The sequence below is a fragment of the Sminthopsis crassicaudata genome, chromosome 3 (assembly GCF_048593235.1).
Source record: "Sminthopsis crassicaudata isolate SCR6 chromosome 3, ASM4859323v1, whole genome shotgun sequence".
Classification (NCBI taxonomy): Eukaryota; Metazoa; Chordata; class Mammalia; order Dasyuromorphia; family Dasyuridae; genus Sminthopsis; species Sminthopsis crassicaudata.
The window spans coordinates 353,874,308-353,891,227 of record NC_133619.1 but is presented as its reverse complement, the minus strand read 5'-3'; the positions used below and the strand labels follow the sequence as shown (position 1 = coordinate 353,891,227).

At 33.5% G+C, this 16,920-nt stretch overlaps 1 protein-coding gene across 2 annotated transcripts in view; it reads right to left on the bottom strand.

The window, feature by feature from the left end:
• Nucleotides 1-16,920, bottom strand: part of CYP27C1 (cytochrome P450 family 27 subfamily C member 1) — a 39,382-nt gene that overhangs the window by 7,237 nt on the left and 15,225 nt on the right. For both annotated transcript variants that reach the window (XM_074301731.1, XM_074301732.1), the window contains 4 exons: nt 16,337-16,546; nt 12,663-12,826; nt 9,518-9,684; nt 8,936-9,014 (listed from right to left, as the gene is read on the bottom strand). In XM_074301731.1, the coding sequence (XP_074157832.1) occupies nt 8,936-9,014; nt 9,518-9,684; nt 12,663-12,826; nt 16,337-16,546 (620 nt within the window). The remainder of the gene's footprint in view (nt 1-8,935; nt 9,015-9,517; nt 9,685-12,662; nt 12,827-16,336; nt 16,547-16,920) is intronic.

Genomic DNA, 16,920 nt, shown 5'->3' with positions numbered 1-16,920 from the left:
CATATCTAGATAAGACACACTTTCAAATATCTTACAACTACTACAATTATTTTGAATGGGAGTTTCCTTTCCAGATCTTCTTGTTGGTTTTCTCAGTAATTATATAGAATGCTGATGATTTATGTGTATTTTATTTTTGTGCCCTGCAACTCTGCTGAATTTATTGTTTCAATTAATTTTTGGATAGTCCTTTAAGATTTTCCCAGTAAATCATCTTGTCACTTGCAAAAAACAATAATTTTGTTTCTTTTCTGCTTATGCTTACTCTCCCAATGTCTTTTTCTTATTTTATTACTATAGCAGCATTCCTAGGAATGCCTCTAATAACAATGATGATATTTATCTCTGAAATAATCTCTGAACTTTTTGGAAAGACCTGTAACTTTTCTCTATTACATATAATATTTACTCTTTTTAAAAATAAATATTACTAATTCATGGAAGAGCCTGTTATTTATTTTTATGCTTTATGCTTATGTTTCTATTAAACAGAGACAGTGTTGGATACATTTTCTTGATAAAATTTTTAATTTTTCTATAATTTGTTTTTTCACTAGCCAGTTTTTAGAACGCTGCTACATTGTCTCCAATTACTTTTTAATTTTTTCTTTAAGGAGATTTTATTGAATATAACTTTTATTGTACTGAAACTACTAATGTATTTATTATTTCTAATTTTCCATATTTTTGATATATTTTATGCTGTATTATGTGATCAATATTTGTAAAAGAACTGTGTGCAAACAGCTGGTGTCAGTTAATTCAAGGTAAAAGCTGAGAACCATGTTCAATGAACATTTCAAGGGGAAATAAATTTATATCACATTCTACTTATCAGTTATAGTGGTGCTATAAACATATTGGCAATAAGTAAACTATTTTCCATTCCTATTTAGTAACTGCCAGAGCTCTATCAATCTTTAATTTTCCTATAGTTCTATTTAGATCCTTTCCCCCCTTTTTTATGCCTTGGTTAGATTTATCAGGTCCAAAAGGGTACAGTGAGAGTCCCTACTTTTATAGTTTTACTATCTATTCTTCCAAGTCACTTTTCCTTTAAGTATTTAGGTGCTATGATACTTGCATATGAAGGGATATAAAAATGTGAGTTTTATTGAGGAAAACCTTAAAGAACTATAATTAAAAAATAAAGCAATAACTTCAGCAAAATTGCAGAATAAACAAAAAAAAAAAACCCACATAAATCAACAACATCCTGTTACCAACAAAACCTAACAAGAAGACCTAGAAAAAGAAATTCCATTCAAAATAACTGTAACAAAGTAAAAACATAAAATGCCTTTAAAAGTTATATTAGGAAGACAAAAATCACCAAGTGAGTTAAGGCTTGCAAAAAATTGCTAAGAACAAAGAACTGTGCTTTTCAAGTTATGTTGAAGATAAGGAAGAAATAATGAATAGGAGGAGCACTGCTAAAAGAAGATGGATAATTGTTAATGGATGACAGCTAAAGCAGAATTATTCAACTTCTTTTGCGTTTCTATTTCTTATATTATGAAGAATGTTATTTAAGTTGGAAATAAAAAAAGAAAAAAGGGTTAAAAGAGAAATGGAAGGAAACATCTACCACATACCAGGCACTATGAGTATACTAAGCACTACAAAAATGATCTCATTTGATCCTACAACAACTCTGAGAGGTAAGTGCTATTATTATCATTATTGTTTCACAGTTGAGGAAACTGCTTTCTCAGTCATCCAATAATTACAAAACTGTAAATAAAAAGATTCATAAAAGGAAAAGAGACTTTGAGTAATTGAAAAAAATCAATAAAGGTGTTGGAGCATTTATCATGAAACCTGCCTTGATTCTCATAGGAGAGAAATGGGGCACTACTCACACAGAATATTACAGAATATCTTATAGACTGTTGGATTCAGTTACTGATGTTTTTGCTTAATTATTTTCCTTTGTCACAAGGGAGGAATCAGCAGGAAGAAGGAAGAATTTCCTCTCTATAAATAACTGATACAAAGATGAAAGACATTAATGAAACATTTCTTTGTAAATTCATCAATGCAGATTTTTTCTGCCTCTATTCTAGTTACATCTCCTTTATGCTTTGGTAGGTGGTTTCCCAAATTGCTATATCTAAAAAGTATTCATCACCTTGTGTCTAATCTAGTAATGAGACTCTTCTAATTCAGCTAATCTAGTCTTCCCATGACAGATGCCAGATCTGTCAATGGGCCCATACCACATAGTTTTACAGCTTGATATAAGCAGTGCTCCCGAAACAACTTTTGGTTTTGGGAATTAAGGACTTAACCTATGCAATGATGAACAATCTATGAAAAAAGAGCAAGACAGCATGTAGAATATATATAACACCAAAAGTCATTCCCCAATAGGGGAAATAGGTCAAAGGATGTGAACAAATGGTTCTCAAAAGAAAAACGTAGAGTATTAACAAGCATATGAAAAAATGCTCCAAATCACTAGTAACACAATAAATATAACTCTAAACAACCCCAATGTTTGACCTCACATGCCTCAAATTGTCAAGGATGACAAAAAGATGAGAATAGTCACTGTTAAAGGGGTTATAGAAAGACAGGTGTAACTCTGAATCAACCACTTTGGAAAACAATTTGGTCTGCACAGTAAAAATAATGAGCAAATAAAGTGACTAAAATATTCATGTCCCTTTGACCCAGAGATCCTACTACAAGGCTTACTCCAAGAAGGTCATTGATAAGAACAAAGTCCCAATAGCATTATAAAGAACAAGCATGGCTCAAAGAAGAGATTCAAGAAGATATTTCCAACTTCCCTTTGCAGTGGTGGGAGATACAGGAGGGTTATATACAGCACAAATTTTCAAACATTTTTTGATGTACTGATCACTTATGTTGATTTACTACTCTTTTCCCTTTTTTGTGTGTCTTGAAAATACTACATATTATTAACAAGGCTCTTTTAGAATGGGAAAGTAAGGATACTAAGGGAAGGAAATATGGTGAGGTTTAAAAATGACATGAATAAAGTTATTTTTTAGTGGGAAAAACATTTAAAAACTCTAAGAATGCTTTAGCCACTGTATTTTTGACCATCCATCATTTATAAATAAGATTAGATTTCCAAAGTCGAGTAGGATCTGTATCTTGAGCCCCATGTTCTTCAGAACATATTCCTTTCCCTCCTGTGTTTTCTATTTTCCAGTGGCTACAGGATAGTTTTGTGTTATTTAAATTTCTTTTCATTTGTATTTGAAGGTCTTTCTCCAGATTACTTGCAGAACTAAAGTGAATTGTTTAATTTAACCTCTATGTGTTTTGGAGTTTGCATCTTGGGTTTTTTTTTTTTTCTGATGGCAATTTAAGAATTTTTTTCATTATTTCATTCAGAGATTCTAGGAAATTCTCTTATATTAATTCATGCATTATGGTGTTAAGGGTTTTTTGTCCTGTCATGTTCTTGGAGATTTATAATTCTCAGATTGTCTCTCTGCATCCTGTCTTAAATATCAGTATGTTTTTGCCTGCATAGTGGATATATTTTGTTTTAATGTTATTCTTTTTTTCTTTTCTTCTAGGTAATCTTTCACTTCTATGTATATTCACTTCTAATCTATTGCTCTCTATTTTCTTTGGTGAGGTTTTCTGTTGTAAATTCTACTTTTTTTATTTTGCTCATTATTTTTACTGTGCAGACCACAAACTCTCCTCTTAAAATTCTCATTTCTTTTTTTATCCTCTCAAGAATACTTTGTTGTTCTCAACCCCATAGGGTCCTCTATATTATTATTATTTTCTTTCTTTCTTTTTTTTTCTTTTGAGGCTGGGGTTAAGTGACTTGCCCAGGGTCACACAGCTAGGAAGTGTTAAGTGTCTGAGATCACATTTGAACTCGGGTCCTCCTGAATTCCAGGCTGGTGCTCTATCCACTTGCCCCACCTAGCTGCCCCAGTCCTCTATATTATTAAATGTTAGATCATTTTCCTTTGCTTTGTAGCATTTATTCACAGATGCATAAACTTATTTACTATATCTAAAAGTCATATTTCTTTCTACTATTAATGTTTTCCCCACTGATTTATCAACTTATATTCAAGGCCTTTGAGTTTTCTTCTGCTGATGAGTTCAATTCCTCTCCTCCTTATTTTCCTCTGTTATTTTCTGACCCCTCCTCCCTGATTTGTGGTATCTTTGAGGAACATCTTAAAGTGTCCCAGTCTCCTCTCCACACTAGACAATTTACCATGCTGCACTTTAGGACTCTACCCCAAGTGACTTGTACTCTGTACCCAAGTGATGGACAGAACTGACCCCAACTAGATGCTGAGTACTTCCCTCAGGTTTAATACAATGCTACAAAACCCCTACATATACTGTGTCTTGTCCAAGTGACTTGTTCCTTTCCTTTTATTCCCCAGTTCTCTGACCTTAAACCAGCAGTTCAGAAAGCTGCTCTGCTGGTGCTATGGGATTGATTTTTGTAATTTGAGTATCTGAGGCTCTAAAAGGAAAAGAGAATGGGATGTGATAATGAGCTTTCTTTTCAGTCTAGTTATAGTCTAGAGCATTGTAAATATGCTCTGGCTATTTCTAGCCTAAGCAGACCTCTACAGTATGGAACCAGGAGCTCCACAGCATTTCTTTTGGATTCTAGATGTCCTAAATTATGGATACAGATGAAATTTCTCTTTGATGTGTGTGGCTTCTGTTTTGCAGAAGTTTGAAAGATTAAGGAGATAAGAGAAAATGTCTGGTTCTTTACCTTATCCTGTGACCAAGAACTGCATTTAGAAACTCAAAATTACCACAAGACTCCTAACCTTGACAAACTATACTACAAATGGATAATCCTTCTTCATAGAGTCCTTTTTCCCTCCTATTTAAAAAACAGCTCAAAAAGCAATCAGTAATTATGCCAAAATAAAACTGTATATATCATATTAATACCACTATTAAGTCTGTTTCCCAAAATGAACAGGGAAAAAGGAAAAGAACCTGTATGTTCTAAAATATTTACAGCAACTTTCTTTGTGATAGAAAAATAGAAGTTGAGAGGTTGCCAACCAACTGAAGAATGGCTATATAAGCTGCAGTATATGATTGTGATGGAATATACTATGCTGTAGAAATGATGAGTAGGTTAATTTTTGAAAAACATAGAAAGATCTGCATGAAATAATGAATAGTGAGATAAACAGAAACAAAAGAATGTTGTATATAGTAATAGCAATACTATTGGAAGAGTAGATGTGAATAATAAACATATTGAGAGAAAAACACACACATATGAATACTTCAACAAAGAAAGGACCTGTGAAGGAAAATGCTATTCACTTCCAGAAAAAGAAATGATATGTAGAACTATATACTGTACAATATCACATATTATATACGTGTGTGTGTGTGTGTGTGTGTGTGTGAGAGAGAGAGAGAGAGAGAGAGAGAGAGAGAGAGAGAAAGAGAGAGAGAGAGAGAGAGAGAGAGAGAGAGAGAGAGAGAGAGAGAGAGAGAGAGAGAGAGAAATGATGGCTTTCTTTTGCATGGGGTTAGAAGGGAGGGAAAGAAACAACCTAGAACTCAAATGTAACAAATAAATACAATAAAAGAAAGTTCAAGTATTATCTTCTACATTTTCTGATCTATACAATAGCTAGTATATTCTCTTCCAAATTACCTTTTGCATATGCTTGTATTTACTTTATTTATTTGCTGCATATATTTGTATGCCTCTATTTTTGCCTCTTCCATTAAAATATAAGCTCCTTGTGTATAGAGATTATTTCATTCTTTGAACTAGTATTCCCAGGATTCAAATAGTTCTTGGCACATAGGAGAAATTTAAGAAATGCTTGTTGATTGGATAGAGCATGGATTGAAGAGATGAGAGACTAAGATATTGGAAACTAGTTAGGAAGCTTCAGTAAAAGTCTAGGATAAGCGAGGAGAGAAGAGACCTAAAATGAAGACAGAGGCCAGACAAAGGGAGAGATACAACCTGATGAAGATGATCCACATTAGTGGAGAATGAAAATGGTAACTTAAGAAGAAAGAGCCTAAGGAGAAAGCAGCATCACAAATGCTCTGGAAGAAAAACTAACTAGCTGTAGGGGTCAAACACTATGGAGAAGTCAAGAAGGATGAGGTCTGAGAAAAATCCATTAGTCTTAGCTATAAAGAAATTTTGCAAACTTTGAAGATAGTAAATTGAATTGGGTAGAATTGGGAACCAGAGTACAAGGGACTAAGAAGTATGTAGAAGGTGAGGAAGTAATGAGCATAGTAGTTTTTTCTAAGAATTTGGATCACAGAGTCATAGATTTAGAGCTAATCACTTCATTTTACTGATGAGGAATCAGATCTGGGTCCAGACAAATTAAAGAATTTGCCTAACACACTACACAGGAAAAAAAGGAGCAGAACAAGATCTGAAACCAGGTCTTCTAATTCCAAATCCTGGTTCCCTTTAGACTGTACCAATAAATATAGGCTGCTAGTCTGAGTAGATAGTAGGATGCAAAGGGTTTTTCCTTAAGAGGGAGAAGACTTGAGAATATTTCTGAGCAGTAGGAACAGTCTTGGGGAATCCAAAGAGAATGATGATTAGAGAGAGGTCTGACTAACCAAGCAAACTCCCTTCAAGTCAGAGAGTATAAAGTCAATAGTACAAGGCAAGAGGTGGAACTCAGAAAAAGGGGCACCTTTTCCTCTGACTGAGGAAAGGAGGAGAAAATGGGGGATACTGCAGAGAAAATTTAAGGTAAAAGAACTGTACTCTTCACTGCTCAGATCCCCTGAACTATTAAGTTCAAATCTAAGCATGTTAAACGTGGACTGTTTGAAGGACGATCTCAGACTTATCCCGTGTGGGCCCTCCAATGGACAGAACTAGGACTATTGGCAGGAAATCAACAGAAAACAAGTTTTAGATTAAAATAAGGACAAACACTGTGATATGATCTGTCCTTTATAGCCAACTCTATACCATGCAACATACACTGCAGCCATCACCTTTATCTCCTCCCACTGGAACTTGGAACCCTGTCCTTGGGTTGACAAACTCTAATGGATGAGCTTCTACCTCATTGTGCCTAGAACCAACCCCTGACATCCCTAGCCATCTCCACACTATGCTGTCACCTCTATGGCTGGTGTCTCCCTCCAGCAGAATGCAAACTTTTTGTAGACTATCCCTTTTCCTCAGTACAATGCTTAGCACATAAAAAGTGCTTAATCACTACTCAATTTATCATATACCTATTTAAATTTCACTACATAGTGACTTACTTACTTGACACTCCAGATTCAAATAGACTATAATCCATTTCACCTCAATTTACATCAATAAGCATTTACTCATTTGCTTATAAATTTTTCCTGAGTAATAACCTCTCTTTTAAGCAATGCAGTATAGAAATGTGTTAGATTTGATTGTTGGTGGAATTGTGATTACATCCAGCCATTCTGGAGAGCAATTTGAAACTATGCTCAAAAAATTATCAAGCTGTGCATACCCTTTGATCCAGCAGTGTTTCTGCTAGGCTTATATCCCAAAGAGATCTTAAAGAAGGGAAAGTATGTGGAAGAATGTTTGTAGTAGCCCTCTTTGTAGTGCCCAGAAACTGGAAATTGAGTGGATGCCCCTCAATTGGAGAATGGCTGAATAAATTGTGGTATATGAATGTTATGGAATATTATTGTTTTGTAGGAAATGACCAGCAGGATGATTTCAGAAAGGCCTGGAGAGACTTACATGAACTGATGCTGAGTGAAATGAGCAGGACCAGGAGATCATTATATACTTCAATAAAAATACTGTAAGAGGATGTGGCCCTCTTCAACAATGAGATGAACTAAATCAGTTCCAATAGAGCAGTAATGAATTGAACCAGCTACACCCAGCAAAAGAAAACTAAAACTCTGGGAGATGACTATGAACCTCTACATAGAATTCCCAATCCCTCTATTTTTGTCCGCCTGCATTTTTGATTTCCTTCACAGGTTAATTGTACACTATTTCAAAGTCCGATTCATCTTGTGCAGCAAAATAACTGTATGGACATGTATACATAAATTGTATTTAACGTATACTTTAACATATTTAATATGTATTATTCTACCTGCCATCTGGGGAAGGGGATGGGGGGACGAAGAAGAAAAATTGGAGCAAAAGGTTTTGCAATTGTCAATGCTGAAAAATTACCCATGCCTATATCTTGTAAATAAAAAGCTATAATAAAAACTTTAAAAAAATAAATGTGTTGGATTTGGAGTTCAAGTGTGTAGGTTCAAATTGTAGCTCTGCTCCTGACTCCTGATGTGACCATAGGAAATTTATTTCACTTCTCTGGCACTCATTGTCTCTCTGGTTCAGATGATTTCTAGGTTCCTAGCTCTCATGTTTTATAAAAACTTTTCATCCATTTATATCTTGTCCTTCAAAACTCATTAATTCTTTAATTAGGAATGGAACCATTATTTATCTTCTTTTGTATCCCAGGTTCCCCATCCTTCCCAAAATCTTGTACATAATACTCAATAAACATTCACCATTGTCTTAAAAAGATTTAAAACCGAAGTAACCAAAAATACAGGATTAGGTTGAAGGGGAAGGTAAAAAAGGAGTGGAGAATATATTAAGCACTGTTCTTAGTTTAAATTACTTTTAGTTTTTCTCCTCCTTTTTTTTTTTTTTTTTTAAAGGCAATGTTCTGAGGGATATTGGAATTTCCTAAAGTATATCACTGGGGGAAATTATAATTTAGGCTTCAGCAATGACAAGGTTCCTTTCTGACAAAACATTATCGATACATATTTTAACTCATAGTTTATTTAGCTCCCTTTTTACAACAAAGTATCTGCTAAAAAAAAAGGGGGGGGGGTTTTTGAAGTTTTACCTAAGTAACTAGAGAAAGGATTACAATTCCAACCATCTCCCCTAACTACATGCCAAACTCACTCCTTTTGGAATTAGATATCCTCCGATAATCAAATCTTCTTGGGTTACTCTACCATTTCCTGGTAAAACTGGAAATAACCTAGAGAGATATAAAACATGGAATAGTTTTAACTATTGCAAAGATAAACAATTTATATCTCAAATAACTGCATATTTTAGAACCACAATTCTATTAAATAAATAGCTCCCAATATACCTGGAATAGAAAAAATTCTTTTGATTAATGAATACTAGTAGACTAAAGAGTTACATTCTTTGTAGAAATTAAGTGATAAATTGTACAATAGGCAAGCATTGTCAGATGCTATGCAAATAAAGCTAATAAATCAGACATGAAAAACTTGCCCTTGATGTATATTAAGCAATGCACATTCTGTCATGAATTTTTTCCTTATTGAATAATCCAGAAGCTTGAATAATAAATGGTGATCTTATTGGGCATAGATAAAAGGTTTAAGCTCTTAAAAATAGATGCAAGATTTAACTGAACTGGCTTTCTAAGTTTTTCATTATAATTACCTTGGAAAAGGAATTGAGGCTTTAAAGGTGTATTTATTTAAATGACTTTTGAAATCTTTCTACCTTAAGGTTTCCTTGAGCAGAGCTCTGATCAATGGTACTTTGGGGATATCCTCTGCTGTTGGAATATGTTTCTTTCCCAAGTTCTCAATGATCTCATGATACACTGATTGCTGAACTTCAGGATGCTTTGCCAATAGGTATGCAGCCCAAGACAGAGTGAAAGAAGTCTAATTTTAAAAAAACAAATAAAAAACATACATGTATGCACAATTAAAGCAGGTTACAAAACAACCAAACATTAATGCTTTAAAAATGAGGACATTTTTAGATAAGACATACCATTTTCTACATATATAGGTATAACACAATTGAATTATAAGGAACATCTAGGTCAAATGGAGTTAGATTACATTACATTCTATTTCTCTATAATACTTTTTACTTTGCCTAAACAAATATACCTCTTTCTAAATCCATCACAGAAAAAAACTACAGCCTAAATATTCTTTAAAACAAAATCATCTAATATTACTAATGCTATTTTTAATAAAGAGCAAGTGATTTTATTTCTGAATATATTTTTTTATCTCAGTAAATACAGAATACTTAACTGGTTGGGACTTACATTGGTCCCTAGATTCAGGATGGAACTATTCTAGAACTACTCATATCATTCTTTGGGAGGAAGAATAGCGACATAGTTCTCAAATTCAGTGCCAATATTTCTAACTACTTGTATTTAACCTCAAAGTTTAAACTAATATTAATTTTTATCATTTCCATAATTGTTATTTTCTTATGAGTTCCACATGATATATTCCACAATAAAATTGCTTTTCCCAATGATGAGGTTTAGATTTGGGGGTACCCAAATGAAATTAGTGTTTTTTTGGTCAGGGAGTTAAATAAGGTCTAAATGAGGTCTAGTGGTGGCACAAGGGTAGAGAGTTCTGGGATTCCTTTCTGGCGATGCAAGAGTTCCCTGTAAAGGAATTTACAGACCCGAAAACCTAGATTGATAAAAGAGATTTATTATGGGGTTTAGAAGTAAGGTTAAAGTCTAGTTAACAAAAGGTGTTAAGTAAAGAGAAGAGGGCACTGGCAACAATATTCCAGTGGGCAGAGAACCTTGGGGTTGGAACCTCTGCAAAGAGGGTTTTAGTTTGGTTCTTTTATAATAGGGGGTTTTGGCTACAAGTTGAAGGGAGCTCGTGGCTGGAGTCCCAGGTTGGCCCCTCTATGGGTTTCAGCTAGGATTAGAATTTGAATTGAATTCAAGGGGTTTTGGGTTTGAGCCCTCCTCACCCAGATAACAAAGATGAAACTGTTTGTGCTTGGGGTGGAGTCCCCTCACTGAGGCAGAGTCCAAGGGGGTTTTCTCCTTTAAGGATTTTTCAGAGTTTTGGGGTTCTCTCTTCACCAGTATCTAAAATTTTAGTTATATATCCCATATCATATTTTTCTCTGAATCATGGTTTTGTTTTAGGCATTTCAAGGTTTTTTGAGGACTTTTATTTTAATAAAGACTCAGTCCCAGTACAGCTAAATTCTGAGAGCTTCATTATCAGACTGGCTCCAGGGAAAAGGAAGTCATACAGAGGCTGTGATTTGCATCAGCAGAGGGAGTACTTATCTTGATCAAAACAAATTAAATAGATAAACCCACTGATCTTTGAAACACAGAATTTTAAAAGCTAAATAAATGTTCATAGAAAAAATGGCAATATGAAAGTGACTAGGAGGACTGTCACAGTTTGTCAAGTTATAAATCCAAATTGAAGCACTAGCTTGGTAACTTGGAAATTTTTCTCTTCTCTATTCTTCTCTCTATAATATCTGAACCTACCACTAGATGGCAGGAGGAAATTACATCTGAGTCACTTGTCAATTCTTAGACATTGGCAATTATGATAAAAGATCCTAATTCAGTGTTTTGTTTTGTTTTTTAAATGGCTGTTTAAGATGTTCTATAAACTGAATATTATGTAAAATTAAATCATAAATAAATGGTATATAGAATTAAAAAACAAATATATAATTAAAATGAAATTCTCTTCTACTGGCATCCTCTTATATATAACATGTAAGCTCTCTCAGGGCAGAGACAGTTTTTTTTGTTTGTTTGTTTGTTTTTTGTCCTTGCTTTCTCATAGTTCAACAGATCTTTTTTTGAATGCTACCAGAAGCAGCTTTCCATTTTTTTCAGAAAACCTGCTTCTATTTAGAAGCCTTGAGCAATGACCTACTGCATCTAAGAGCTTCATTTATTTTATAGTTTCCTGCCAGAAAATTTCCCCAACTTATATCTAGTCCAAGAGTTTCCTGTTCTCCCTATTCCGTACTCCAGTTTGGCAAGCTTTGTCTTTTTTTTTTAGATTTCAAGAAATAAAAACAAGCACATGTTAGCCATTTAAATTTCACATAGGTAGTAGATATATACATATCTATATAAACATATTCGTATATATGTGTGTATATATATGCATATGTATATACAAACATAAAACCAAGATACAACAATAACAAAAGGGATTATTTCATTATATAAACAAAACACATCTTTTCTGCCAGATGCATGCAAAACAATTAACTAAGACTGAGACTCACATTGCTTCTAACTTACCCTATTCTATATGATGTTTTCTTAATTGGCATTATTTCAAAAAGACAAGTTCCACATAGGCATGGAAAATCACTTGCAAAATATGTGGAATTTTTACAAATGACACACCTCATTTTCTTAATGTTGAAATAACTTCGAACTACTCACCAGAGCTCATAGCTTTAGTCTTCCCAACAGTGGAGGAGAAAATGTGATTACACAATAGTTTTTTTCTGTAGAAATTATACCCTCTTAAGTTCTCAGCATCTTCTTCTTCTCTCACTCCCAGCATTACACCCTCATTAGCAAAAAACTTAGAAGCCAATAAAAAGAGATCTTACAAAATACTATACAAAATGTTTCACAATCCCTTTGTGTACTTTCACTTTATAATTTCTAAGAAAAATGTCATTTTCTTTTGGAAATTTTTACCAACCCAAAAAGCTGGTTAAATAAAACCAGAGATTTAGGCAGCATTAAACTATGCAATGTCCTTAAAATTTAATAAATCAAATACTTAATTTAAAATTTATAAATGGGGTCTCATGAGGCTGAAAATTTGCTTTAACTTTTAAGAAAACAAAACAAACCCAAAGAACTTACTGTGTCAACCCCTGCCAGGAGCATTTCAGTCATATTGGCGTAGATTTCCTCTAAAGTTAGCTCTTTGCTAATTAAGAGGTAGGTAAGCAATCCTCCTTGGATGTTTTCCCCTCTATCCAGTTGGGACTGAATGTCCTTCAGCTTATTGTCAACATGAATCTGGCCTGTTTAAAAATAAAGTTCTTTTTTAAAAAAAAAAAAAAAGCTTAGTTGAAAACACTCTAGTTTGGATGTCATCCTACCTTAGTCCTGACAATCTCAGAAACAACTCCATTTTGAGGTTATTATTAGTCTGAAAATAACATAATTTTGGACCTTGGAACAGAAGCTACATTCAAACGATCACTTTTACATAAAGATGAATATGTAGGCATATATATTCCACTTATATCTTAATTATTTATTTGAATAAATATGAACTACATTCAGAATAAGGCAGTTTCACACAAAGCTAAAAGTCAATGACTTCACCTTCTACGGAAAATATGAAAAACCCACTTTTGCTTGGCAGGAATCTTTACTATGTAAATGGAAAAGTAACATGAATTAAAGTAGTGGCTACTAACCCATCTATGAATTTTTTTAAAAAATTAATTTCAATGTAACTGTATTCCTTTGTAACCCTATGTATTTTACTATATCCTTTCTGAGAAAGGAGACTTCCATATACTGCCAATGGGGTCCATGGCATAAAAAAATTAAGAATTTTCACCAGGATGGACAGTGCACTAGCCTCAGAGTTAGGAAGTCCTGGGTCCAAGTCCTGCTCTGACATAGACTGGCTGGTGTTTCCTTGAGAACCATCAAACCTCTAGTTACTTGGGCAATTGTCTCAACTACAAGTTACATAAAGGGTGCCTGATGGTTATCAACAGAGAAAGTTCTACAGTGGGAGCTCCCTAGGGTAATGAAATAGCATATCCTGAAAAAAAAAGTATACCCAATATATAGCTGTATGTAAGCTTTTATAGTAATAGAATTGCAATAACTTTTTTTGATATAGAAAAACCAGCATTATCTTTTTAAAATATCCACAAATACAGTTTCAATGACTGCACCTTGCTGAATCAGGAACAATCATTCTAGGACACAAGGGGATTTCCAGGAGTTAAAAAAAGTCAGTAATGGATTCCATTGTATTTACTTATAAAGTTTTTTGTTTGTTTGTTTGTTTTTAAACAGAACTAAGAAATATGCCTCCCTTCTTTCTTGCCCGGCCACATTGCAGCTCTCCACAAATGGTCTATTTTATAGAAAGCCAGCACTGCTGGGGTAGCTTCTCCACAGTCTTCATCAACAGCAAAACTTGGTTACTTGGGCCTGGAGTAAGTCAAAACTTTCTCAAAAAACCCATCCCCTATATTTTTTCCTATGAAAAATTCTGATATCAACAAAATTCAGTCCTCATTCCTACTTAGCCCTAGTCTCTCCTAAGTCCACTCCCTTATCATCAACTATGTATTAGACATGTTGAAACAGATATTTCCTACGTATTTCAAGCTCAACATGTTGAAAATAGAATTCATCTTTACTTCAAAACCCTCCCCTTTTCGCAACTTTTCTGTTACTGTCAACAGCACCACTATCCTTCCCAGAGTTCCAAGTTCATAACTTGATATCATCTGGGTTTCCTTACTTTCACTCACCCCATATATAAAATCTCTTGGCAAATCTTGTAGTTTCTTCCTCTATAACATCTCTCACATCCATCCCTTTCTCTACTTACACACTCCATATAGTTATAACCTTACTTTAAGCCTTCATTAGCACTTTCCTGGACTATCAAAACAGACTTTTAATTTAACTCAAGCTTCATCCCACTCCTAACCAACTTCCACAATGGCTGACAAAATGATTTTCCCCTCAGTGCAGGTCTGACTATTTTACTCTACTAATTCCCAATTAATATCCTCTGAGAGTTATCACATACTCCTCTTGCTCTTAAAGCCCTTCACAACTTGTCCCCAATCTACCTATATAACCTTATTACATATTATTCTCTTCATGGACTCCATAGTCCAGCCAATATAGATCACAAAATAAAAATTAATTTCCCATTTTCATATCTTTCAGTGATGATTCTCCAAGTCTGAAATATACTCTCAGTGTTTCTCTGCCTCTTAAAATTCCTGGTTTCCTTTTGAGACTAAACTCAAAAACCATTTTCTACTTGAGATCTGTTCCTATCTACCCAGATGCTAGTGCCCCTTTTCTCCTCCACTATAGTGTATTTTTCTCATACATACACACAAACACACACACACACACACACACACACACACATAATATCTGTAAACAGAGCCAAAGCAGGTCCTGAATATGTTTAAGAAAAATTCAGTAGGACAGAAAATGACACAAAATATTTGAAACATTTCTTCCATTTAAAATAATTTAATAAGAACTTGCAAAATCACTTAAACTGAAAATTCAAGTGAAGAAAAAATTTATAGGGTGAGTCATATATTGTTGATTTAATCTCTTTCACTGTGTGCATCCCAATAGAAGATCAGGCTAAGGAGAAAAAGCCTGACAAGTTATTAGTCAAGAAATTCAGTTGACTATGCAGTGAGAAAATTTAAAGCAAACATATCAGAATTTATACATCTAAATAGTGTTCTTCTTCAAAAGAATTTCCTTGTGAGGAATGAGAAAATTTTAAACCAATATACCAGAATTTACACATCCAAATAGTGTTCTTCAAAGGAGCCCACTGTGAGGTTACTATTCAAATGGTTAAGATTTCTTTAGCATTATTTGGAACTTCTTTTCAAATTAATTTTTGAGATAGTTTATTAGTCATATGAAAATTAATATAATTTATAGCTGCATTTGAATTTTTTAAAAAAATTCTCATTAAATTTGATTACTTTTGTGTTTATTATAAATACTGCCAATACTATTTTTCACAGAAATGTATAGTATTTCAGTTGAATTATGAGTTAAACTTTTGTGGTATAAAATGTGGGATTCAAAACTGGGATTCTCTACTTTCATATCTATTTCTGTATCATTTTTAATTTTTATGAATTGATTCCTATTGTTATTGTTTTAAAAAAACTGAGTAATTTACCAATATGTACTCTGACTCCTGAATGCTTAGTTTTAATCTCTATAACAAAGAAAAACACTTACACATATATGACCAAGAAATTAACTATATCTGGTAGCTTCTGCAACATTCTGTAGCTGTAATCCCTCATTCCTCTATCAACAAGAAGAATGTCACACCTTGTCATTCCCTTAATATGTTATTACCAAGACTGATCACATTCTCCATTCAATAGCTTTTGTTCCAAATGACTTCTGCTGTTTCTGAAAAATCATTTCTATCCCCAAAACATGAATATTTGCTACCATTGAGAATAATTAAAAGAATATACCATAAGCTGTAAAATCAAATCCAAAAGAGAAATTTAAAATTAAAAAATTTAGTCAATTTATTGTATTATTGGAACAAGTGAATATTCATTTGGATGTATAAGTTCTGGTATATATAAGAATTTTATTCAGTCACATTATTCATATTTCATGTTAATTCAGATAACATTTACTATAAATATACTGCACACATCAAGTCAATCTCTGCCATAAATAACTCACTGTCTTAGATGAAAATTAGTTGACAGGCAGTAGAGTCAGAGTTTTATAAAGTGACCCTTCAATTCTTTTCTTACTAAATTTGAAGAGTCCATCCCAGGATCTGCAGAATTCTTTCCAGGGTTTAGGGATAAATGGACGAAGCCATTTGGGAATAGCTCCTGCATACATGGTGGTCTTAAACATACTAAACATCAATTTCAATGCTTCGATGTATTCCACAGTCAGCGGGGGGACACTGTTTTCCAGGCAGCCCAAACGACATTCATAAAGTATAGTAGCCACTCCTAGATGGGAAAAAGTTTAAGAGTTTAAAAGTTCTCTTCTGAAATGATGACATTATCAAGATATAAGTTATCATAATAAAACTAAGTTTCAAAAGCTTAGGAGACTTGTCCATAGAAATTGACAAATCAAGTTTCATTTAAAAAATTTTGTTTTATTCTGAATCTTAGAAATAAAACAAGCATTTTCATAACAAAATGGAATATAAAAAACCCAGAAATTACAGATCCATTATGTAAAACTTGCAATTTCTTTCAAATATATAATGAAGTTGTCACGTAACTTTTCCTTCTCCCTCTCCAAACTTCAAGATGGCTACCCATTAAACATAAATTTATACTCTGTGTGTGTATGTATATACACACATACATATATA